The sequence below is a fragment of the Chaetomium globosum genome, genomic scaffold (genome assembly GCF_000143365.1).
Source record: "Chaetomium globosum CBS 148.51 scaffold_4 genomic scaffold, whole genome shotgun sequence".
NCBI classification, from domain to species: domain Eukaryota; kingdom Fungi; phylum Ascomycota; class Sordariomycetes; order Sordariales; family Chaetomiaceae; genus Chaetomium; species Chaetomium globosum.
This window is the reverse complement of record NT_165979.1, coordinates 3,756,516-3,781,991: the sequence shown is the minus strand read 5'-3', so window position 1 is coordinate 3,781,991 and position 25,476 is coordinate 3,756,516. Positions and strand designations below refer to the sequence as shown.

Below are 25,476 nucleotides of genomic sequence, written 5' to 3'. Positions count from 1 at the left end.
TTATCTCGTTATCTCAGTCTTCACCTCGTCACTCACCTCGTTTTTGAGCTCGGCGTCACTAACTCGCCCTCATTCTAGCTCGTGCACTCTGAGGTTTTAGGATGGCTAACCCAGCCCATTTCTTTGGTCGAATACCCAAGGCTCAATTGAAAGCAAGACCAGCAGCCAGGTTAACCCAGGAAGCGCCCCCATCATCTTCAATGTTAGTACCACCCCTGGCCTCTGAAGAATCGCACTGGGACTCGAGAGATTGAGCCGCCAAGGTTCAATCATGCAAAACCCGAGACTCCGAGCATACTATCATAATGGGTTAGCCAGCGTTTTCGGTCTCGGCAAGACTCCAATGTGATTGAACAGACAGTTGAGCAAAAAATGACAGGACGCCCTCCCCTGCCTTGTCCCCGGTCTCCCGGTCCTCGTGTCTGCCATGTCCCGAGCTCGTCACCCCCGCCGCCCCGCGCCGCTAGTCATCATCCCTGGGTCCCCGGCAGTCTGGGCGAGCGGGGATGAGACTGGTGCGAGTTCCTGCTCACCAACCCCAGTCACCTGCACCACCAAACCCTTGACATGTCCTTCGTGGTTTGTTGTCTTAAGCAATATGTCTCTCAGTCGAGGTGCGGCGGTTCGATTCCCTGGCTTTGTGCACCTTCGAGCCCTGTTTCTTGATTTCTTAACTGCGCCTGTTGTCGCGGATTTTGTTTGTGCCTTGGTAGGCGTCTCGGGGATGGCTGTACGCTTCGTCTCTAAGGATAAATGTTAGCAAGAAGTCAAGTGGAAGTGAACACGGATATATTCTTATTCTTAGGCGGAGTAGATGGAGACGACGGGATGTGGCTGTCTACCTACATCGCCTATAGTACAAGCATCGGGGGTATCCTCGTCCAACTCCATTCGTTGTATCACTATCTCGCCGTAAAGAGCATCTAATCACATTAAATTATATTAGTAGGATATAGGTTTATAGATAAAAGGAGACACACGGTTCATCCGCTGGCGATGGGCCATATCGTAATCATCAAATCCCATCAAGTTCGCGATGCAGGGACATAAACAGTTCGTCCGCCCCAATGGCGAAAGTGTGTACTGAACCCCCACCTGATTGCCCCCATCCATCCCATTCTCTCTGTCCATCCCATCATTTCCGTCCATCCCATTTCCCTGTCCATCCTATCCGCCGCGTTCAGGTACCTTGAACACACGAAGCTCAGGGCTGTATAAGGATGAGGCGGCGAGGAGACCACTCTCTCCACCCACATCTCCCCCGACGACTGCTGCAATGTGTTGAGGAAGTATATACCAAGGAATCTGGCGACGACGATGGCCCAAAGGAGGAGTTTGCAGGACCAGCTGATGGGAAAGAACCAATCACCCTCCCTCCCGTCAACTAGACGGCCAGGCCGGTGGTCCAGCCCCAACTTACCAAACTGTTGGCACCTGCAGGGCCAGCGCCCTGCAGGTTGGCCTGTGCACAAGCCCACGCACAGTTCTTAGTTTCGGCTGGTGCAGCTTTAGCTGCAACAACCATCGAATCCATTTGAGGCACTTCCTCTGCCTCAAGACAAGAAAATCAACGACCACTGTTTCGGGCCAGGCGGTGCCTCGAGGCGACGGGAGGGGCGGGGCCCGCAGTCTCTCTCTCTCGCTTTTCACTGGCCTATCGTGGCTCTGGGCTTTTGCCGTCCCTCGTCCAAATCCCTCCCAGTCGCCGCATCGCCACATGTCAGATGAGGTGAGCCCAGCCCTGTGGTCTCCTAATTATGCACCCCCCTTGGTGCATTGGAGGCGAAACCAATGACCCGCCACCCCCCCACCTCCGTCGTGGATGCCAAAGATCCGGCGTACGTCTTCCTCGCCGACGGTGTCGACGCGATAAACCTCGACGACGTCGCCGGTAACGTTGGCTCGGAGATGGAGGTGGACGGCTAGACCATCCACAGGCGTCCTCGGAAGGAGTGGGAGGGGAGGGGTGGGGAAGCTGGGTTGCTGGGAAGCGTCAGGTTTGCCTGAGGGGCTTCTTCTTTTCTTTTTTTTTCTCTCTTTTCTTTGTTTCTTTTTCGCTTCGCGGACTTGGGGGTTAGGATACTTACCTGTGTAGGCATGTTCTTTGGCATTGGCCGCGCTTGTTGCTTCTACCTGAGGGAGCACAAGTCGGGGGAGTAGTCGCTGATGGGTGTCAGTATCGGAGAGAGACGGGGAGGCCGGTCACTTAATACACCGAGCTTGCGATGGGACGAGGATTTCCAACAACGGCATCTCCGACGGCACCTCCGACGATACCTCCAACCGGCCCGTGCCAAGGCCACCTCCGGACCCCCAACAGCCGGCTGCCTACTAGGGAGGTATTTACTCACTCACTTTCTTCCGAAAACCACAACTCTACGGAAGCCAGGTCTGCCTGCTGAGCAAAGTCCCCTCCCCTCAATGCGAGAGATGAAGTTGCTGCCGCTTCGGACATTGGCAAGCGAGACACGACCCTGGTGCAGGAGGCTTGCTGCGGTTGCCATGCGGTCTGCATGGATCCAGGGGGCCCCTATTGGCTCGGAATCGTTCCTTGCATTCGGCCCCAAGCGGCCATGTTGGTGGTCACGGCGGTTACAGGGGGGGAATGCCGGGGGAGGGGACGGCTTATGGTTCGCAAATGGCAATGAACGGACAAGGTTCACATGCGGGAGGTTGCATTTTCGGCATGGTTGGTTCTTCAACACCATGCCATGATCAAGGATGCCCGGCAGCACTAGCTGGGGTTTTTCGGTAACCGGATGCGCGTCTTCCCCTCATGGGGGAAGTGCGCATTCAGAGCTAAATTGGGAGGGAGAGAGGAGGCCTATATAAAGTGCCGGCTTCCGAGGGCATGGATGGACAAGGAAGCAGCCTCTTGTCACCTTCCCCAAGTTGCTCCCTCAAGACACTTTTCAAAGCCACCGAAATGGCTTCTGCACTCCGGTCCACGGCGATCGCAGCCCTCTTGGCCGTGTTCGCCGACCACACCAGCGCTGCGGCCATCGCAGCAAAGTGTCCTACGCGCTTCGCGTGGGAGAATGCCCAGCTGACGGACTCAACCGTCGCCAAAAGCGACCCCCTATTCAGCTTTGGCGACGCGACGGCCACCTCAGACCTCAACGCTAAGAAAGAAAAGTGCAGAGTCATGCCCGGCGATGCCGCGTGGCCGTCGCAGCAGACCTGGGACAAGTTCAACACGGCGCTCGGCGGCGCCCTCATCGAGACGGTGCCCCTCGCGGCGCCGTGCTACAGCAACCGGCCAGAGTACGACGCCGCCGCCTGCGCGGAGGTGACGGCGAAATGGGGCAGCCCCTACCTGCACGTCGACGACCCCACGTCGGTCATGTGGCCCCTCTACCAGGGCCGGACGTGTCTACCAACCGACGACCCGACCGCCAGCAACTGCACTCTGGGCGGCTACGCGGCCTACTCGGTCGCCGTGACCAAGGTCGAGCAGATCCAGCTCGCGCTGAACTTTGCGCGAAACTCCAACCTCCGCCTGGTTGTGAAGAACACCGGCCATGATTTCGCCGACAAGTCTATCGGTGCCGGGGCGCTCTCGGTCTGGACGCACAAGCTCAAGGACATCGAGTTCTTGGCCGACTACAACTGCAGGGGATACAGTGGACCCGCGTTCCGGCTGGGCAGCGGTGTTGTGACGGAAGAGATCTACGCTGCTGCCGAAGAGCACGACGTCACCGTCGTTGGTGGCATGTGTCGCGTAAGCTATTTATGCCCTTGCCCCTGACGAAGCCGCAGATCACTAACATACCTCTTTAGACTGTGGGTATTGCCGGCGGGTACAGTGCCGGAGGCGGCCACTCGCCCATGGCGGCTCTCGTGGGCATGGCTGCTGACCAGATCCTGGAACTAAACGTGGTGCTGCCCAATGGGCGGTTCGTCAAGGCCAACGAGGATGAGAACCCAGACCTTTACTGGGCCCTCCGCGGTGGCGGTGGCAGTGAGTTTGCCCTATCCCTGCTTGTCAGAAAATTTTCGTTATTAACTCAAGTACAGGCACATACGGTGTCGTGACCTCGATCACTATTCGGGCTTACCCCAAGGTGCCCACGCACCACCATGACTTACTCGTACACCACCGGCCCCGACGTGTCGGCCGACACGTTCTTCGAGGCCCTCAAAGCCTACATGACCCTATTTCGACACCTTCACCTCCGCGGGCGCGTTCGGCTACTTCCTCGTGAAGAGCACAGGCCCCAACGAGTTCATCTTCAACATGATGCCCATGTGGGGAGCCAACATGACGAAGCCGGAGTTCACCTCGCTCGTCACACCCTTCCTCGACGACCTAGCCAACCTGGGCATCGCCATCACTCCCGTCATCAAAGACTACCCGACCATGTACCAGGCATACACCGACACGTTCCCCAACTCGGAGGGCGTCGGCGGCTTCACCAGCCACGCGGCCTCGCGCCTCTTCCCCAAGGAGAACTTCGAGGCAGCCAAGCTAGGCGACACGCTCGCGGCGGTGCGGCACGCGGTCGAGGGCGGCGGCACGCTAGTCGGCTACAACATCCGGTCGGCGCCGAACCCGGGCGCCAAGCAGGACAACAGCGTCAACCCGGCGTGGCGCAAGGCGACGGGCTTCTTCATCCTCAGCGCGGGGTGGGAGGCCGGCTCGACCGACGCCGAGATCCAGCAGGCCAGCGAGACGCTGACCAACGACTGGATGGCGCGATGGCGCGAGGTGTCGCCCGGTGCGGGCTCGTACATGTCCGAGGGCGACATCAACGAGCCCGACTTCCAGCAGGCCTTCTACGGCGCGCACTATGACCGCCTGCTTAAGCTGAAGAAGCAGTACGACCCGACCGGTCTGTTCTATGCCCCGACGGCGGTCGGCTCTGAGGATTGGTATGTGACGGACCAGCTGCCGTGGATCCCGACACAGAACGGGCGTCTTTGCCGGAAGGTGTAGGTAGCCGCGGACATCCTTGTTTAGTGCGACTACCGGGTGGGTATGTGGCACTGTACTCGAGTTAATGTAAATAGTTTAATAATGTTGTGCAAACCATGAAAGAGTCGCGAGTCCGTGACCATGTCATGACCTAGTTGATGAAGCGTGTGTGAATAATATGCAATGGTTCAGCTCGGAAGTCACGGGACTCACAGGCTGGGTTTATTCTCATGAAGTAGCCGAAGGAACATTTAAGATCCAGGAAATACACAAAATGAACACTGAAGAGGACAATGTAGTGAATTTGGGCGGGGTTGGTTTCACGGACGGGAACAAACACAGAATAGGAAAAATGAAAACGCGGCCTTTCGCTCCTTCCTGCCTTGCGATCTCCCCGAAACCCACTCATTGTACTGGCAATTTCTACTTTTCGTTGTTCATGCTTAAACCCTACCTACCAATACCACCTGTGAAGTTGCTATTTCTACATCGGCAGTTAATATATTCACCTCCTCCCATCGTCACCCCAACCTTACTAAGTGTTGGAAATCACCGTCAACATGGCCGACCCCGACCCATCCGTGAGCAATGGCACCTGCTACTTTATGGCGAGAAATTTTGTCTTAGGCGTATTCATCCCCTGCGGAAATGTGGCATTCGGTAATATTCACTGCTGCCAAATTGGCGACCACTGCCTCGAGGAAGGCGCCTGCTACAACGAAGAATATGGCACAACCTACTTGGCCGGATGCACCGACCAATCTTACGAGGACGCAAGCTGCCCTGATAAGAAGGCGTACCGCGGTATGACGATGACGACGATGTTCGCCAGTTTTGGTATTGCATGACTGACTCGAGACCACAACCAGAATACCCCTGGGCAGGCTTGATCTACTGCAAATTCAACCGATGGTGCGTATCTCTTATCAATATCATAGCTGATAGCTCCCTTCAGTACCTCGGGCCAGGTATAGCACCTAGACAACGCTAATCTAACGGCCAATCAATAAGGGTGGCCTGCGAAGAAGAAGGCGCGCCGTCTAAGATCACAGAAGGCGACGAGTGCAACTGCCCCTCCGACGACGAGCCGATCACCGTCGCCTTCTCGGCCCCATCCATCATCCCCGGCATCGGGGTCCTGCCGACCGAAATAGGAGGCACAATCGAGTGGTCCTCAGGCCACCTCCCAACCACCACCCAGTCCGAGTCACCCACCACCACCGACTCCGACTCTTCCACCACCATAACCCCCCCACCGAGCCTCATCCCAACCAGCCCGACCGAGTCCAACCAAAACAACAACAACAGCACCAGCAGCAGCCTCAGCACGGCCGCAATCGCAGGCATCGCCACGGGCGCCTCCATCGGCGCCATCCTCCTGCTCGGCGCACTATCCGCTCTCTGGCTAGTCTTCCGGCGCCGCCGCAACAGCAGTGGCAATGACAAGAACAAAAACCAAGATAACAACACCAACAACGGCACACTCCCCGGCGCAGAGACGGGTGCCGTTCCGGGTCTGCCGCCGCACGCTGGCGCTGACAAGTCACCCCCCCTGGCCGAGATGTCCTCGCCGGAGGTGCCGCAGTTGGCGTTCTCGGAACTATCCAGCGGTGGTAGTGGTGGCGTCGGATCGTGGGTGGCCAGGCCCGAGTTGCTGGGCGATGTGTCGCCGCCCGTGAGCCCGCCGCTGAGTCCGCCGGGGAGTGGCCTGGGGAGTGGGTTTGCTACGCCTGTTGCGGGGGGCTGGGGGGTGCAGAGTGGTGGGTTTGGTGGACATGGTGGTCATGGTGGTCAGCAGGGGTATTATATGGCTATGTCGCAGGGTGAGCATGATCAACACGGCTATTATATGCCGCCGCAGGGTGGTCAGGGTCAGCCGGCATATCATCTGCCTCAGGGTGAGCATGGTCAACAACCCTATCACATGACTCAGAATGAGCATGGTCAGCAACCCTATCATATGGCTCAGGGCAATCATGGTCACCAACCCTCTTCTATAGCGCAAGGTGAGGTGCAGGGCTGCAGGCCGCCGACAGCGGAGGGTTCTATGACGGGCCAGGAGGGCGCGTCGGAGTTACCTGCGTGAGGGGAGAGGCGGGTACGGTAGTTAGGCGCTGGGCCGATCTGCGGTTGTATGTCAATTGTCAAATGTTAAGATCAGATGTTGAAGTAGGATTTGTGAGTTTGCTTTGTTCAGCAGTTTGATTCAGATCCGGGGTAATAGTCAGCCCAGAGGTTGGAGACTTGCTCGCCGTGACAAGGAGGAGAAAAAGGGCGATCTAAACGACCTTCATTTGTTATTTACCAACTTCTAATTGAAGCGGTCCCAGGCCTAGAGAAGATGCTGGACAACCCCTCCTGGTGTACCGCAAATCCAGGGAGGCGATGGAGGAAAGACCTATATAAGGTGCCGGGAGAGGAGCTGGTCGACCGCAATGTCGCACTCTTCTACTTCTCAAGCGGCATTCTCTCGATCTCAGGTTTTGCCAAACACGTTTCAGGTCTCCATGAAGCGGGGCTAGAGCGGCTAGTACTCCAGATCGGTAGGTGGTGGGTTTTCCCGGGGATAGAGATTAGAGATACCTTACTGTACCTACCTAGGTAGTTTGGTGATATTCTGTACTTCTCCTCCAACGTAACTCGATGGATTGTCCGTTTCTGGCCTGTAATCCACCCTTCTTGGGCGTTTTCCCACTCTAATACGCCCAATCCACGTCGGATTGGCAGGGACCCATTCAGCTGCGCCGCTCTTCTGCAGGCAGTACTATCGAGTATAGCCTTGCGGCGCACGGCGGGATCCCCGCTTGGCCCCCAAACTCTTTAGTTAACCCCTCAGCTCGGCGGCTCTTCCTGTTTTTCTTAACTTTCTGGTTTTCACGGACATGGTTTGAGTTGTCTTCATTACATCTGTGTTTCAAGCTTCAAGGTCGTTACCGTTACAATGGCGTTTGAGCCGCCCTCGTCCCGCGAGGACTTCGAGATCGCCGTGGTCTGCGCTCTGCCTCTGGAGCTCGATGCCGCGGTGGCTGCGCTGGATCAGGGCGTGGCCCGGACGATGTTGGCTCAAGGCTAGGGAAAGCGGCCGGAGACCACAATTACTACGTCTACGGGCCGGATGGGCCCCGCACAATGTCGTGCTCATCTTCGCTGCGCCATCAGAGCAGGCCAGCCTTACCATGGACAAAGTCCATCCGACCAATCGTGGCGGAGTATCTGGATTTCAGCTACCAGGCTGAGTCTGTCTTGCTGTGAGCATCTGCGGCGAGCGTCCCCAAGGTCGGCGACAGGAGATCTGCTGAGCGACGTCGTCGTCAGCAGTTCGGTGGTGCAGTATGACTTCGGAAGGACAATATCCCCACGGGTTCGAGCGAAAGAGCAGTCCGCAGAACAGCCTGAGCGCCCCCGTCAAAGAGAATGCAAGCGTCCTCTCTCACCTGAGCATGGAGTTTGGGAGAGAGAGGTTGCGGGAGAGGACGGCGACTTTCCTGAAGGCGATACAGGTACACCACACAAAGTTTGCGTTTCCCGATCCGGCGTCCGACAGGCTATTCCAGTCTCACTACCGCCACATACACCATATCGAAAACGACTGTAAATGTCAGCCGCACGACGAGGACTCGGACCAGGTGTGTAAGGAGGCTATGGAAAGCGCTTGCGACAAGCTGGGATGTGATGACAGCTACTTGATCGAGAGGGAGCGGGTCGCGGCACGACTGGAAGCTGCTGCTTCTGGCGCGGAGCCAGACGATGATGTGTTTCAGCCGGCCATTTATGTTGGCGAGGTTGCTACAGGCGACACAGTCATGAAGTCGGGGGTTGGGCGGGATACCATCGCCAAGCGGGAGAATGTCATCGCCTTTGAGATGGAGGCAGCCGGCATTTGGGAGCAGGTGCCCTGTCTTGTTGTCAAGGCAGTGTGTGACTACGCCGACAGTCACAAAAACAAGAGCTGGCAAACCTATGCAGCCGCAACAGCGGCTGCGGCGGCGAAGGGTATTGCCATGCTGCATACGCCAACGGACAAGGCGATACGCAGGGCTATAGATACCTCCCGGCCTAAGTCCATCTTGCCCTTCATGCCGGATCCACACTTTGTTGGGGGGTCGGACATCTTCACGTGGCTGAGCGATATGTCACGGCGAGGGGGAGAACGGGTGGCCTTGGTTGGCCTTGGGGGTATCGGGAAGTCCCAGCTCGCCATCCAATTTGCCCACGCGATCCGCAACAAGTCTCATGTTTTCTGGGTCAACGCAAGCACGTGGAAGACACTCGAGTCATCGTGCCATGATATCGCCGAGAGACTGGGTCTCACCACGTCCGGCTGGGGGAAGTTGACCACTGACACCCTTCGCAAGATCGGAAACTGGCTCGGCCGCGAGGAAAATGGCCGGTGGACCGTTATTCTGGACAACTTTGACGATGCCTCGATCCTCCCCGCCGACGACCCACACCTGACGCAACTGCTGCCACAAACGAGCCACGGCTTTGTTCTCATAACGTCCCGCACCTCGACGGCCGCTGATAAGCTGACCGGGAGCTCCTTTGAGAACCTGCGCCAGGTGCCTCCTATGGGCGAGGAGGAGGCCCTGGAGCTCTTCCAAAGCAAAATCTCCAACAGGAACGCCTTTGTAGAGAGGGAGGCCCGGGAGCTTGTCAACCTGCTCGGCTGTGTACCCTTGGCCATCTCCCAGGCCACAGCCCACATCAACCGCCCCGCCGCTCGGATATCGGTCGGGGGCTACGCCGACACGTTGCGCGGCGGGGATGTGCAAAAGAGCATGAAGCTGCTAAGCTCCGAGTACCAAGAGCGCCGGCGCTACGCAGGGGCATCCAACGCCATCCTGACCACGTGGATGGCGACGCTGGACAAGATCCAGCGCGAGCAGCCCCGGGCAACCGAGCTCTTATCGCTGATGAGCTTCTTCGACCCCCGATCCATCCCGGTGCGGTTTCTCAAGAGCGCATACAACTATAACGCTCGAAGTCTGCCGGCGGCAAAGTACAGCGACGCGTTGTCCCTGACGAGGGTAAAAGCAAAGAGCTGGGAAGTGTGGCACAAGGGCACCAACCACTGGAACATGGTTCCCGACTACAACTCGCGCCTGTGGGCTGAGTGGGTCAAGATGGAGCCTGGCGCCAAATACCACGGGAAGTTTCAGTTGCCACTAGGCGCGTTCGCAGTGGCAGCGGAGAACAAGCGGCTGGCCAAAGTCGAGGCCAAAGGCATCGTGTTTCCCTTCACCTTACTTGGCCACGCACAAACATACAACGACGACGACAGCGACAGCGCCAATGACACTACCGACGCTAGCACGGACGAGAAACTAGCAACGGATCTTGAGACCTTGATGGGCTACTCTTTAGTGACTCCGAGCACCGTCGAGGGCGTGCTCAAGATGCACCCCCTGGTGCGGACCTGCACCCACATGTGGCTGACGCGGGCTGGCCAATTAACCCAGTGGAAGAAGCGCTCTATGCTCGCCATGACCGTCTGCCGGGAGGGCCCCGACAGCAGCCTCGGCATCCACATCGAGCCGCTCCTTAAGGATGAGCCCGGGCCCGACGACGCATTTGGGGCGCACGTCTGGGTGATACTCGCCGACCGTATGTGGCGCGCCAAGGCCGGCAGCGTTGACGCCGACGGGAAGCTGCTCGACCGAATGATCGCCGTGGCCGACAAGGCGATGGGACCTCACCACAGCGTGACGCTTAGGTGCCTGGCAAACAGGGCGGAGTATTTGTATGAGCAGGAGAAGTACGATGAGGCGACGACTTTGTGCGAAGACATATGCGAACGGGCCGCCAAAGTCTCATATGTTGGCTTGGACGCCGTCTACCGCAGCATGTCGGTCCACGCATTGGTGCTTCAGAAACGAGGACGCTTTGCCGAGGGCGAGAAGGAGATCCGAACCATGATGGAGCAAATAAACAAGGTATATGTTGAGGGAGACGACAGAACACTCGGGTACTTGGTTCGCCACGTAAATGCCATGATGCAGGCCGACATGTTCCAGGAGGCTGGCGACCTCGCCGTCAAGTTAATCCGAGAGTACTGGGTCAACAAAAACGGAAATGGCCCCATCCGCACCGCCATCCGCGTCATGGGCAGCGAGATGTCGTCGGGGGTACGAGGCAAAAAAGGAGAAGAAGTCGACGAGTTGCTCCGCCGAATCGTCGAAGCGGTTGAAAGCGTCCCCGAGACTTGCCGCGTGTTCCCAGACTATGCGTGTGATCCGTTTCATATAACTCGCTTCAGATGGCTTCGCGGCCAGGGCAGAGAAGAGGAAGGACAGGCCGCCCTGGATAGGGGCATGGAGCTAATTGCCAACGAGATACCTCTTCCAAGCCTAGAGCCTCCAGGACTCGCCGAGGATTTTCTGGAGGCACGAGATCAGGACGAGGAAACACGGCAGAGCATGCTGCGGGAGGTCATCAAAAACCTCGATAGCAGGTCCGGGGAGGCGTTTTACGAGAGCATAGCCAACCTCGTGCGGCGCTTGTACATGCAGGACCGCACCCACGAAGGCACAATGCTACTTGACGCCGCAATCGGCCGCATCGAGGTGTCGCGCGGCCCGGAAGCCAAGGAGGTGAAGCGGCTCACCGAGACAAAGGAAGACCTGCAGAGTTGGCAAGAGTTCAGGGAAAAAAGCATGTCCGTTGATTCCGTGTCAGGGAAACTATCCCGCATCTCAGTCTAGCACTGGTCGATTCCAGTTGCTGCTTAAGGGGCGGGGCCAGGGCTCTGCACATGTACACAGAAGAAGCCTATGAGAAGGATAGAAGAGTAGAAGAGGTGAGAATCAGGATTCAGAAGAGAGTAGTAAAGGGAAAAAAAAACCGAAAAGAGAGAAGGCAAGGAGGAATGGCCGAAGGTGATAAACTTACCGCTATCGCGATGTAAATAGCTTCAATTACGACCTGTTGTAGTGGTTTGAAGCAAGCTCCGACTGACTGGCACCCCGGGGGCAAAAAAAGCCAAACTCCAAGTGTGGGTGCCGACTGCTTAGGTCCTTTGCGAGTTGGTGGAACGAGCATTCGAAAAATAAGGGAGAGGTTCATCGGCGAGAGGCGATCGAGACCAGGAAGCTTTTGTGAAAGTCGGGCGGCACTGCCGAGGGACTGCAAGATGGCGGCGGAGGCGCAGCCCCAAATCGTGGTCGAGGTGGCCGACCAACCACCTTCGCCGAGACGACCGAGCCGCGCGTTGAAACCGAGCGCGAAAGCTCGCGAAGCCATGCAATCGCTCGAGGACGTGGCTACCACGTCGAGGAGAGCGGCGAGCGAGACCACGCGGGCGGTTACGACGCGAGGAGCACGCGCGTCTGGGATTTTATATGGAGCCAACAGCCGGATCGAGACGGGGAAGTCAGGTATACAGATGCTCCTGGAGGCGATCAACGAACAACGAGACGAAATGTACCGAATGATTACCGAGCAGCGAAACACGATTGGCGAACTACGCGAGGTGATTTGCAAGCAGCACGACGCGATTCAAGAACTACATCGCCAACTTGCAGACACCAGGACCCAGCTTTCTGAAGAACTGAGACAAGCGCGGGATCAGATTGATACCCTTCAACGCCACCCGGTAGCCATGGCTTCGTCCCAACCAAGCGCAAGAGGGTCATACGCCGAAGTCGCTCGCACCCCACCATCAAGCCAGCCAAGCGGTGTGCGCACCCTCTCCTCGCGAAACACGACGCCTTCATCCTTTACCGACACGTTGTTCTGTACGATCGATACATCTAGGGTGGAGGAGAAAGAGAAGGGAAACGTCCAGGTGGCGGACATTAGAAAGGCAATCGAGACAGAGGCCAGGGCACAGGAAAGCATGGGAGACTGGCGTTGCGCTGCGGTTGTGAAGGAGGCCCGAAACCCGGACCGAGTCAGAGTAATTTGCAGGGACGAAGGCGAGGTCCAGCTCGTCAAGGAAGCGGCAGTGAAGATCAGTGTTCCTGGAGTGCGGGTATTGAGAGACCAGTTGTACCCGGTGAGGGTAGACAATGCCAACCGAACAGCGGTCCTCGATGCGGACGGAAACATCCTGCCGGGAGCCGCAGAGGCGCTAGGGACAGAGAACGACGTCAACATTGCGAAGATTGCCTGGCTCAGCAGGAAGGATACAAGCAAGGCCTACGGCTCGATGGTTGTCTACGTGACGAAGGGCAGCGAAGCAAGGCGACTTCTAGACGGGCGTTACTTCCATCTCGCCGGAGAATCCGCTTACACGACCGTTTTCGCGCCCCGGGAAGGCCCAATCCAGTGCTACAGATGCCAGGAGATCGGCCATAAGGCCTTCGCCTGCAAAAAGCCGCAAAGATGCGGAAGGTGTGCGGAACAGGGTCACCACCACAAGACGTGTCAGTCCGTGGTCCTGAAGTGCGTGCTATGCAGAGGACCACACGAGTCATTTAGCAAGAACTGTCGGGTACGCTGGTTGAACAATGGGGCCCAAGACGCTTAAGATCCTTCAGCTCAACGTCCGCAAACGGAGAGAAGTGCAGCAGAGTCTGCTAAACGACGAGGGACTCAAGGACTTCGCAGTGCTGGCCATCTCCGAACCATATGCCAGGCTGATCGAAGGCTCGGTGACGACGGTCCCAATGAGTCATCACAACTGGACGAAGCTTATACCAACGACAAGACGAGAAACCACGTGGCCAATTCGGAGCATGCTATGGGTACGAAGCGATATAGAGGTCGAGCAAATTCCAGTGCCGTCGGCAGACCTCACCGCAGCACGCATTCGGCTCCCAGATCGGGCAGTGCTGATGGTGTCAGTGTATGTGGAGGGTGGTAGTGACGAAGCACTGGAAGATGCAATGAGGGAAATTGACCGACTGATTAGGAGGTTTCGAAACGGAACAGGGACGAGAACGGATATCATCCTGGCGGGCGATTTCAACCGCCACGACCAGCTTTGGGGAGGGGACGATGTCTCACCACGGAGACAAGGCGAGGGAGACCGCATCATCAACCTCATGGACGAACACTCCCTCTGCAGCCTCCTCCCAAGAGGCACGAAGACGTGGCAGTCAGGCGACATTGAGAGCACAATCGACCTGGTACTGGCCTCTGCAGAACTAGCAGACCAACTACTCAGATGCACGATTCACCCCTGCGACCATGGCTCAGACCACAGAGCAATCGAGACAGCTTTTGACACCACGGTGGAGGACCGTCCCAGTGAGACGAGGTTCCTCTTCAAGAACGCGCCCTGGGCGGAAATTAGGACTAGGGTGGCAGCAAACCTCGAACGCATCCCCTGGGACGGCAATGTCCAGCAGCAGACGGACAGGCTCATGGCAGCGGTAACCGAGGCGGTCTACGGCCTGACACCTAAAGCCAAGCCCTCACCATACGCCAAGCGGTGGTGGACAACAGACCTGACACGGCTTCGCCAGACATACACGTTTTGGAGAAACCAGGGGAGATCTCGACGTAGGATTGGGCAAACAGCACCAGAGCTCGAACAACGAGCCAGGATGGCAGCCAAAGAGTACCACGACGCCATCCGCAGACAGAAGAGTTCGCATTGGAACGACTTCCTGGCCGATGACGCTAACATCTGGCAAGCAACGAAGTATCTGCAAACCGGCAGCGGCACGATGGGCGATAAGATACCCCCGCTCGTCCGACCCGATGGCTCCATCACGGAGGGTAAAGCAGAACAAGCGCAGGAGTTACTCACCGCCTTCTTCCCACCTTTGCCAGCGAGAATCGAAGACGAGGGCCAACGACCTCAACGGGCGCCGGTACACATGCCAGACCTAACAATGGAGGAGATAGAACAAAAGGTCCTGTCCGCTAAGCCATGGAAGGCGCCCGGGGAAGACGGTCTACCGGCAATGGTATGGAGACAGCTCTGGCCAGTGGTCAAAGACAGGGTGCTCCATTTATTCCGGACGTCGCTTCGAGACGGCGACATCCCCAGCCAGTGGAGGAATGCCAAGATCATCCCATTGAAGAAGCCAGGGAAGAGCGAATACACTCTAGCCAAGTCCTGGAGACCCATCTCGCTGCTCTCCACGCTAGGGAAGATACTGGAGGCAGTCATTGCGGAGCGTTTATCCCATGCTGTGGAGACCTGCGGCCTTCTACCCGCCAACCACTTCGGAGCCAGGAAGAGACGCTCGACCGAACAGGCTCTCCTTCTGCTTCAGGAACACATCTACAAAGCATGGAGAGCTAGGAAAGTGCTCAGTCTGATCAGCTTCGATGTCAAGGGCGCATACAATGGGGTCTTCAAAGACAGGCTTCTCCAGAGGCTCAAGGCAAGAGGGATACCTGAATCCCTGGTCAAGTGGATCGACGCCTTCTGCTCCAAGCGCACAGCGACCATTGCCGTAAACGGGTTCACATCTGGACGGCAAGAGCTGCCCCAAGCGGGTCTTCCGCAAGGATCGCCGCTGTCTCCAGTGTTATTCCTCTTCTTCAACGCCGACCTAGTGCAGCACAAGATTGACGCAAACGGAGGCGCAATTGCCTTCGTGGACGACTACACTGCCTGGGTAACGGGCCCGTCAGCGGAGTCGAACCGCACTGGAATCCAAGCTATCATCGACAAAGCCCTTGACTGGGAGAAACGGAGCGGTGCGCAGTTTGAAGGCGAAAAGACAGCCATCATACACTTCACGAGGAACATGGAGCGATTTTCAGAACAACCGTTCTCGGTCAAAGGCGAAGTGGTCAAACCGAAGGAAAGTGCGAAAATCCTAGGTGTCGTGATGGATCGCGAACTCCGCTACAAGCAGCACATTGCTAGGACGGCAGCTAAGGGCCTCGCAGCCGCTCTGGCCCTGAAGAGGCTGAAGATGCTTTCCCCGCGGACAGCGAGACAGCTATTTGTTGCGACAGTAGCCCCGGTCATGGACTACGCTGCCAATGTCTGGATGCATGCGTGCGGGGAAAAAGCACTGAGCTGGCTGAACAGGGCGCAGAAGATCGGGGCCCTGGCCATCACGGGAGCCTTTCGAACCGCGGCAACAGCCGTGGTGGAAGCTGAAGCGAGCATCTACCCCGTACGAGAACGACACGCCCAGGCGGCAGCAAGTCTGTGGATCAACATCCACACGCTGCCCGGAACGCATCCCCTTGCCATGAAGAAAGTCCGGACCACCGTACGATTCGTATCTCCGCTGCAGAAAATTGCCCGCGTGGCCGAAGGAGTACGAGTTGACCGGATGGAGACAATCCAGGAATACGCCGTCCCGCCCTGGGTACCTCGCCTACGACCGACGCTCGAAGCCGATCGAGGGAAGGCGGCCGAGATGGTCAACAAAATCTCGGGAATCGTGATCGCAACCAGCTCATCCGTAAAGAAGGGCATTGTTGGCATGGGCGGCCTTGCACGGGATACTCTCTTCAACAGAACTAGCGAGACTGTGACAAACTATGCTGTTGTTCTTGGGACAAGGGAAGAGCAGAACCCATATACAGCAGAGCTAGCAGCCATCGCAATGGCCCTGGAGAAGTTACCGGCTAGCATCTGCCACAGGCGCATCACCGTGATCACTAGGAACCAGTCAGCGCTGGCAGCAGTTGGACAGCCGCGGCAGCAATCCGGCCAAAGCATCATACGGCAAATTTACGACTTGGCCAGGCTGCACCGACAAAGAGGGAACTCGGTCAACTTTCTGTGGATACCAGCGGAGATTGACTTCGCGCTGGGGTCAGATGCCAAGGCAGCAGCCCAGAGAGCGTCGAAGCAAGGACGCACACCCGACTCCCAAATACCCCAGGCCAAGTCTACCGCGATGAGGCTGGCAATGGAAAGACAACGGGCGACAAGAGTTCTACCTGTAGGCGTGGGCAAGTTCTCAAAGGCCATGGACGCAGCACTACCAGGCAAGCACACGCGCGATCTCTATGACAAGCTGAAGCGAAGGGAGGCCTGCGTATTGGCGCAGCTCCGAACCGGAATGGCGAGACTGAACGGTTTTTTGAGCAGGATTGGGGCGGTCGAGTCAGACCTTTGTGCCTGTGGACAAGCGAGGGAATCAGTGGAACACTTTCTTTTCCGATGCGTGAGATGGACAGCTCTGAGGGAAGACATGCTGCAATGCACAGTGGCAAGACGAGGAAGCCTCTCGTTCTATCTGGGAGGGAAAGCGCCATCAGATACAAGGCATTGGTCACCAGATATGAAGGCAGTCCGGGCGACGATCAAATACGCAATGGCAACAGGAAGGCTGGAGCTGAATGAAGAGGAGAGTCTAAACCAGTCACAGTAGAAGAAGCCGACACTCAACACCACGAGCCTCAACCACGAGCCTTAACCAGCAGGTCCCGCTTTAGCTGCTGAAGATAGGACGCTGAACACTTGGAGAAAGTAGCCTCCAAGCTGATCTGCTAACAACAACCAAGGCAAGAGGTAAATGGTGCAGCGAGAAAGAGGGAAGAAGTAGGGGGCTTGTACGAGTTAAACGCAAAACGATCTGATCCGGATGTAGCTAGCGTGCTAAGGCCCTATAGGCCCAGTGCCTCCGGGCGAAATAAATTCCATCCATCCATCCTTTGCGAGTTCGGTTTTTTTTTGGCCAGAGGGTGGTGCCTGGGCACCTGCCCGCAAAATTTACAAGCGGTGTTGCCGCGCCAAGACGGACAAGGCGTTTGCACCACACAGCAGCATTCCACGTTTTCAGCCCTAAAAGTTATCCTGTATTGCCAAGTTCCAGCGGCTGTTACCCGCCGCCAATCCCATCCCCATCAACACATCCCACGTCATCAAGCCTCCGTACTCACAGGCACAGGGGCTGGAAACATAATCTGTGGATTTCTTCTTGGGCCAAGCTCTCCTAATTATGTAGTAGTGCATCCAAGATTCACAAATCTTCGAATCAACTGCAACAGGCAGTTATAGTGGGGCCATCTTCAGCCCTGACATGAAAGTCAACCCTCACAAAACAGCCCTCTCCAGTCAGCTGCCGTCAACCCTCGCATATCACGACAACTCTCAACACTCAATGCTGACGAGGATCCTAGCGCAAATCAACCCGCCAGCAAACCCGAGACGATGCGCCTTCGTAGCACCCGAGGTGTGAGAAAGCGCTACGTCGAGGAAGAACCCACCACTTTGACGATGAAGATGAACCTATTTTTCGCTCTGACGACCAGTCCAAGGATGACGATGTCTTCGATGATCAATTAGAGGTGCAACATGCGGACGACGACGATAGAGATGCTGACGGTGATGCGACAAGTGATGACGACGATGCCGCTCCAGACCCCGGGGGGGATTCCACCACCGAGGCAAAAACCTACTCAAGCCAGCCCAAGAAGCAGCGCAACACGGGGGCCGGCATGATCCAAAGCCGCAAAACCTTCCACGACATCCCCCACTACCCCCTAGAGACGCGCATTGTGACGCGTGTCTATGCCGGCCCACTGCGCCGCTATGCCCGCTACAGCGCCCTCCGCGATGCCATGTACGGCCCGGAGTACGCGCGCATCAAGGTCATCTGGGACCTCGAGATCCGCTGGGCCGACTTCCCCGTCCTGCCCCCGAGGCTGCCGCCCGAGCACCAGCACGGCGTCCTGCCGAGCCCCTGGTTGCCAAGTGGCCACGAGCGCGGCCAGGAAAAGAGGGCCTTCCATTGGTACGACGACGTGCAGATCAGTGCCCCCGAGCTTCAGCGGTCCCGCGTGCTCGCCCGCGAGGAGGGCCAGCGTCTGGTCCCTCAGGTCGAGGGTGATATTGTCACCCTCGTTGGACCCTGGGACAGGCAAAAGGAGGTGAGGATTGGCCAGGGTGGGAGTCTGTCCACTTCACCGTCGGGGCTGCCGGTGGATGACCCTGACGCCTCAAATGACAGGACGCCAAGCGGCTGGACGCTGAACGTGGGCGGCATTCCGCTCGCCATGTCGTGGGCAGCGTTGTCCCGTGAGGATATCCAGGTCCTTGCCGTGGCGACAATACCCTTCTCCGACCAGGAGCCAGTTCCCCGTGAGGAGTTGGACGAGGAGATGGCTTCGAGACAGACAGGGTGTATCCAACTCTGGGAATTTGTTCCCGAGAAGATTCCCGGGAAGCTCGCCTCCCCTTCGGCCCGGCCTCCGAGGTTACTCAGTGTCAAATGCTTTAACTGGGGCCGACCAAAACGGCTTGCGTTCTGCCCGGTCCCGCTCGACTCTTCTCATCTCTATGGGTTGCTCGCTTTCCTCAACGATGACGGAAGCGTTCGCGTTATTGACGCTAAGGTCGTCGGTGATGAGGACGCCCCCCTCTACGGTACGTCGATGCGGCCGGGCCAATGTTCCCCGCTAACTTCCGCACAGAATGGGTAGACTCGCCCATGGTAACTCTTGGCCTGACAGAAGACTACGACGTCAGCGTCACCTGCCTAACCTGGGTGAATACGAACCGCATCTCCCTGGGCCACTCGGACGGCTCCATCACCCTGTGGTCCATTTACCCGCGCCAGCTGTTGCAGCGCGTGGGCGCCCACACCACCAACGTTATCGACATCTGCTCGGCCTACCCCTCGAACCCCTACCTCGTCGCATCCATCCCTGTGGGCGGCTGCGCCACTCTCACGGACCTGTCCCAGCCGAGCTCCGAGGTCACCTACTTCCCCGTGCCCGCCATCAGCTTCCAGCCAAACCTGCTCTGCTGGAACGAGTCGATGCAGGGGCTTCATGGCGCTGTACCCGTCGTCGACCCCCAACACCACCATCGCCTTCCTCCACTACCGCTATTTCTGCCAAGCACGCAGCATCACCACGGGGCCGAACACCCTCACCTGCGTATCGTCGGGGGCGACGCACCCCTTTGTCCTGGTCGGCTGCGCGGACGGGTCCGGTGTTCTCGTGCAACGCGCTGCAGAAGCTATTCAAGCAAAAAGGCGAGCCCCTGCGCAAACTTAAGATCTTTGAGCACGAGTACAGGCCCATTGACCAAGAGGGTCAAGGCCAGCCCGGTGGGTTGGCGACGTCGGGGCTGAGGGGCGCGGCGAGGATCCTGCAAGGCTTTCTTCCTGAAGAGAACGATGATCCGAGGACCGAGAAGCGGAAAGAGATGGATAGGAAGAAACGAGCGGCCAAAAAGAAAAAGGCTAGTAAGAAGAAAGCTGGTGACGAGGCTGAAGACCGCGAGGCCGAGCTTGACGAGAAGCTCGCGTCCCGGGTAATCATCCACGAGCCGCTAACACGCGTGACGACTATTCTATGGAACCCTAATGTGCAGTTTAGCTGCTGGGCGGCGTGCGCCATGGCCTCGGGCCTGATCAAAGTCATGGATCTCGGGGTAGAGTGATAGCCCCCGGATGTTCCCGCCGTGAGGTCAGCATCTCCAGCACAGCAAATCAGCAAATCAGCAAACCAGCTTGCTAGCTTTATGATCATCGCGGACATCAAACACACCCCGTGGGTCAACGCAGGAGATCTTGTACGTCTATTCCTCTATAAACCGGTCTCTATTGCCAGCCATTCAACACTGTGACCCAAGGACGCTGTGGTGATAGTCAAAAGCCTTGGCCATGCCATACACGTGTGAGGCTGCCGCCAGCAAAACACAAACGTGGAAGATCTGGTGTGAGCTTCCCCATATGTCAAAAGCGCCAGGGTATTTTCGCTCTGGGAAACGGACATGCATCACACGTTAGCAATCATGCACCTCGCGGCTCATCAGCAACCGTCTAGATACTCACGCCATACAAGAAGGCACCAAAGATATACAGGCTACCCTCGAGGATGATCCAGCTGAGCCCCATCCTCTCATCAAGCTGCCTGTACCCGTAGATGCTCAGGGCATGCAAGATGGGCACGACGCCCGACGACCCCAGCCCAACAAACATCAGCGCCCTATACGGCCGCCACGCCGGCGTGCGGAAGTGCTCAAACCACGACACCACCAAGCACCCCAACCCAAGCAGCGCAATCTACCACCCCGTCGTCAGCACATCACCCCACAAGAAACGAAAACCACCAAACCCGCAAGAGGGAGGGAGGGAGCAACCGAAACCGAAAACAACTCACCGCGCCCAAATACCCCGTCAGCCACGCCGGCCTACAAAAAAACCCATACCACAACGCCGGCACAAAACTCCCCACGATCAAACACACAATCCCCGAATAATCCATCTTATTCCCCCACCTCGCCACCCCCTCACTATGATTACACAGCGCATGATACACCGCACTCATCCCCAGACAAGCCACCGCCCCGCCCAAAAAACACCCCCACACCACCGCATCCGCCGCGCTAGCGGTATCATACCGCCGCCCCAGCACGCTACCCACCCAAAAGAACCACGCTCCCGCGGCTGCGGCCGTCAGCGCGCCGAGGAGGTGCGTCCAGATGTTGACGCTCTCGTTGTGCAGGTAGAATAGGCTGCGGAAAGAGAGGAGGAGGGAGTGCGAGGTGGGGCGGTAGCCGTGCAGGATCGAGGGGTTGTCCCGTCCCCAGGGGGGGAGCGCGTCCCAGGGGAGGAGGTGCTGTAGCGTGGTGGAGAGGGCGTGTGTCGCTGTTTAGAGCTTTTCGGTGGTGGTGGAGGGGGGTTCTGTGTTGGGGGGTGGTCGTGATGGTGGTTGTTATTTTTGTTGTTTGGGGGGTTGCCGCTGCCGTTGCAAAAGCTCCCGGGATGCCGGGTCGAGGCCGCGGTGGGGTGCGGTGGTGGTGCTGCCGGTGGTTGGCGGCATGGTGGATGCTGGGTTGGGTGAGTATTGGTCGGGAGAGTCCTTTGGTTTTATGGCAGCGTAGTGAATGTGCAATGCAACACCTCCTTCTACTTGTTACGTTGTGCCGGTGTTCGGCTCGTTGGATGTGTTGGTGTTCGGTGGTGAATCAATCCTGCTGTGCTTGACCTTCCGCGCCGGGCTTTTGTGGATTATTGCGCCCCTACAGATTATGCTTCCCAACAACGGCAGGATCAATCCCCATTCCCTGCGGCGCGATTTCCCCTTTGCCTTTTTTTTTTTGTTGGGATTCCTGTCATCACAAGCAGGATGGAGGTTTCCACTTCGCTGCTTGGCCGAGGTACGTTGGATGCACTTGTCAACAGCTGACACCGTCTGAGATCTGCTGCTAGGGTTGTCTGCCGCCAGTGCCAGCGCCAGTGCCAGCGCCAGTGCCCCGTGCCAGAATCCTCAACACCAACCAACTCCCGATAATCATCGCCTCATTCACTCTACCTTCCATCTCATCGGCACTTCATATCTCAATCGACTGCGTCAACTGTTGTCAAGACCAGATCTACCATTTTTGTCGTGGCCAAGACGGGATTTTCCTTTCACATGCAAATGCGATCTTCCTCCTCCGCCGTTGCAGACTTGCCGTGTCGAGCTGCAGGGTGAGTCGATGGCCGATGGTGTCCTCATTCAACTCCAAAGGAATTTTCACTCCGTGGCCGATGGTTTGATCAATCGGGTTATCACAACCCCTGCCGCCGGAGCACATTCCTGAGACCCGACCCGGTGCAACCAATTCGGCAGAGATAAAGGGCAGCCTTCAAGTGAAGCCGCACAAGGGCCGAACATCAACCTTGCGCCGGGTCCCTGACAGATCTCCCGCAGATGCCGAATAGGGTTGTGGCCCCAGACGAGGCCCAGCCGTCCACGGCGGGTCTGTGTCCTCATTCCCGGAACTGGATCGAACTGGAACCGCTTATCACCATGCCCAAGACCCCAGATACCCGGGTCACCCAAATGCTCAACCAACTTTATTTCTATTCTTGGAGCTTTCTTCTAACCTCGCATGTCTCTGCAGCACCAAGCACCGCAACGACGCTCTACCGTGTACGATAAGTGTCAACTAAAGTAGAGGCGGAGAGAAGGATAGCGAGCGGACCTGGACCCGGATAAAGTGCTGGCTAGTGCTGGTACCAGAACGCGCAGCGGCCACTCACGACAAAGGCAACATCTCGCCGAGTCGAGACTTACTTCGGTCGCGCCGCGACTCCGGCGAGCTTCAAAGCTAAAGCTGTCAAGCTCTGGCCAGGCTGTCCCCAATACGACCATGGCAGTCCGCGCCGAGCTTCGAATACCACTCCAGAATCGCATCCAAGCCATGGGGCCAAACCATATTGGCTCTCCGTCAAACTGCAGCAATATCGCCGCGCATCCGTGCTCGTTCGTGAACCAGGGAACGAGCAATGGCCTAATTCCCCATGGGTAATGCGAACCTGGGACAAAATGCAAAACACCACGTTGGTCCAAAAATAGCCAGACATGACATTTCCGCACCTCAGTTCCAGCGGACTCGGTTTATCGCGGCCCTGCACCGCCGTCGACCCAAACTGGCTGGTTCGAGCTGCGGATATAGGCACAATTCTGAGGGTGCAACCTTGGTTTTGGCTCGCCTACTAACCGTCAAACTCTGGGCGTCACCGAGACTGGCCGAAGGGGGCCGCCGGCCACCGTCAGGGTCCCGGATAAATATGCCGAGCCATATCATAACTCTGGGTCTTGCCCTCGCGCTTTCATCTATTCCATATTGCACAGAGATTGTCGCCACCAAACAAACCATCGTGATGCGGCCGGTCCATGTCACCATTTCTCACGCTATCGTGTTGCGAGCCGGCGGATGCGCCATGCCAAAATGCTAACTTCTATAAATATTCTAGCCAGTGGCAATGGCAACGATGGGAGCAGATTGCAGTTCATATGACAGGTGGTTAGAGACGACGAAGTCTATATCAACAACACGGAACCCACCGATATTCCCAAGAGACCCGACCCCATTATTCCACCACGGGCCACCGCTACCACGAAATCACCCCTGAGCAGACGCATTCCACACCGCAACCATGGTTGGATCCACACTTGCTCTGTCTCTCATCGGCCTCAGCGCCGTCCAGGCCCTGCCCACAGCGAAGACCGTCGAGGAGCGGCAAATCTGGATCGGGCCCGGGTCCGGCACCTTCATCCCCGGCCAGGGTGAGCTGCCTCCCTGCCTAACGGACCAGCCCCTTCAAGGACAGCCGCCCTGCCTCCTCCCTCCCATCGTCGGCCCCATCAACCCGAGCACCAAGAGGGAAGTTGGGAAGCGGCAAATCTGGATCGGACCCGGGTCCGGCACCTTCATCCCCGGCCCGGGTGAGCTGCCTCCTTGCCTGGTCGACCAGCCCCTCCAAGGGCAACCTCCCTGCCTCCTCCCACCCATCGTTGGCCCGATCGTACCGAGCACGAAGGCGAAGCGGCAAATTAGCATTGGGGATGGCACAGGTGTCTTCATTCCCGGCCAGGGCGAGGTGCCCATCTGCTTGACTGATGTTCCCCTCAACGAGCAGCCCCCATGCATGCTGCCGCCTATCGTGGGCGGGATTGAGCCAAGCACCAAGAAGCGCGGGTTCGTCCTCCCGCCCGACGCCACCACAAACCCCAAGAAGGTCATCATCACGCTCGAGAAGGAGCTCATCCGGCTGCAGAACAAGAAGAACAAGACCCAACAAGACCGGGACGACATCGCCGCCATCAAGGCTGCCCTGAAGTTCCTCGCCGGCATCACCAACATCTCGGCGCCCCCCGGAACCGGCTCCACCTTCACTCCCGGCAAGCGTAGCTTCACCCTCCCGCCTGATGCCCTCACCAACACGAAGGAGGTCATCAAGACCCTGGAGCGGGAGCTCATCCGGCTGCAGAACAAGAGGAACAAGTCCGCCGAAGACATCGACGACATCGAAGCCATCAAGGGCGCCCTGTACTACCTGGCCGGCATCACCAACATCTCGGCGCCCCCCGGCACCGGCTCAACCTTCACACCGGGCAAGCGCGACGGCGGCTCCGTCATTCAGTGCCCCAACCTCAACGGCGCCCAGATCGCCCTCGAGACCCTCATGCACAAGGACAAGCACACGCCCGAGGAGGCCATCATCATGGAGAAGCTGGCCGCCTTCCTCAAGAGCTGCGGCATCATCATCGTCAAGTCGCCCGATGGCACCTTCACCACCATCAAGCCCTCCGACTAGAGTGTTGTCGTGGCCTGATTTGGCGTCGTCAACTTGGGGGCCGCCTCCCGGGCATGTGGCTCACGCCGTCGTTTCGGGTGGGGTGGTGTGGTTGGTGGATGGGGAGGAGAGTGATGATATCCTGGTAGAGGAGATGGTGCTCGGCCCTGGGCGAGCTGAGGCAAAAACAACCTTTCTTCCTCTCGTTAATCTTGTCTTATTTCTGTTCCCTTACTCCCCTGTACTGTGTATCTCCTTTCGCGCTTCTCGCGTCAGAGTATCAAAGGCTTGATTGACTGACCAAAACGCTTTTTCCAAAAAGAACTTGTCCCACTTGCATCGTGCGGTTGCCTCGCTGTGTTGTTCATGCTCTGCCACCCACATATCTGCAAACCCTGAACCCTCCCGGACCTTGGCCAAACAAATGACCTGACTCCCTAGGCAACATTCATTATTCCGTTCAGGGACTCAAGAGGCATCCCCCTATCAGTAACCTAATGATCCCAAGGTCCCGTTTGCGTTACAATCCCGGTGGCTGAGTCCCGACGCCGTTGCTCAATATTGCGTGACGCGCCAACCAACCGGGCCGATGGCAACGCGTCAAACGTCGCCAGTATTATATGCAGATGCGGATTGCGTAGGTCAAACCTACTCCGGGCAACACAGCCCAGCGGT

At 57.6% G+C, this 25,476-nt stretch overlaps 6 protein-coding genes across 6 annotated transcripts; 5 read left to right on the top strand and 1 right to left on the bottom strand.

Annotated features, from left to right (window-relative positions):
• Window positions 1-1,167: 1,167 nt before the first annotated feature.
• On the bottom strand, window positions 1,168-2,099 carry CHGG_04940 (uncharacterized protein; the record flags this gene model as incomplete). The annotated part of the gene is made up of 4 exons (XM_001224153.1): window positions 1,168-1,347; window positions 1,421-1,552; window positions 1,843-1,983; window positions 2,088-2,099. The coding sequence occupies 4 exons, from the start codon at window positions 2,097-2,099 to the stop codon at window positions 1,168-1,170; spliced, it is 465 nt and encodes a 154-aa protein (XP_001224154.1).
• An 827-nt stretch (window positions 2,100-2,926) lies between these two features.
• Window positions 2,927-5,065, top strand: CHGG_04939 (uncharacterized protein; the record flags this gene model as incomplete). Its single annotated transcript, XM_001224152.1, has 4 exons — window positions 2,927-3,721; window positions 3,781-3,961; window positions 4,215-4,872; window positions 5,041-5,065. The coding sequence occupies 4 exons, from the start codon at window positions 2,927-2,929 to the stop codon at window positions 5,063-5,065; spliced, it is 1,659 nt and encodes a 552-aa protein (XP_001224153.1).
• Window positions 5,066-5,475: 410 nt separating this feature from the next.
• On the top strand, window positions 5,476-7,001 carry CHGG_04938 (uncharacterized protein; the record flags this gene model as incomplete). Its single annotated transcript, XM_001224151.1, has 3 exons — window positions 5,476-5,719; window positions 5,785-5,827; window positions 5,927-7,001. 3 exons carry the CDS (start codon window positions 5,476-5,478, stop codon window positions 6,999-7,001), a joined length of 1,362 nt encoding a protein of 453 aa, XP_001224152.1.
• A 1,043-nt stretch (window positions 7,002-8,044) lies between these two features.
• Window positions 8,045-17,151, top strand: CHGG_04937 (uncharacterized protein; the record flags this gene model as incomplete). Its single annotated transcript, XM_001224150.1, has 5 exons — window positions 8,045-8,163; window positions 8,247-11,570; window positions 11,633-11,711; window positions 11,856-13,346; window positions 13,423-17,151. 5 exons carry the CDS (start codon window positions 8,045-8,047, stop codon window positions 17,149-17,151), a joined length of 8,742 nt encoding a protein of 2,913 aa, XP_001224151.1.
• A 782-nt stretch (window positions 17,152-17,933) lies between these two features.
• CHGG_04936 (uncharacterized protein) lies at window positions 17,934-20,171 on the top strand (the record flags this gene model as incomplete). The annotated part of the gene is made up of 4 exons (XM_001224149.1): window positions 17,934-17,955; window positions 18,006-19,148; window positions 19,235-19,563; window positions 19,755-20,171. 4 exons carry the CDS (start codon window positions 17,934-17,936, stop codon window positions 20,169-20,171), a joined length of 1,911 nt encoding a protein of 636 aa, XP_001224150.1.
• A 3,490-nt stretch (window positions 20,172-23,661) lies between these two features.
• Window positions 23,662-24,822, top strand: CHGG_04935 (uncharacterized protein; the record flags this gene model as incomplete). The annotated part of the gene is made up of 1 exon (XM_001224148.1): window positions 23,662-24,822. The coding sequence occupies one exon, from the start codon at window positions 23,662-23,664 to the stop codon at window positions 24,820-24,822; it is 1,161 nt and encodes a 386-aa protein (XP_001224149.1).
• Between the last annotated feature and the right edge of the window lie 654 nt (window positions 24,823-25,476).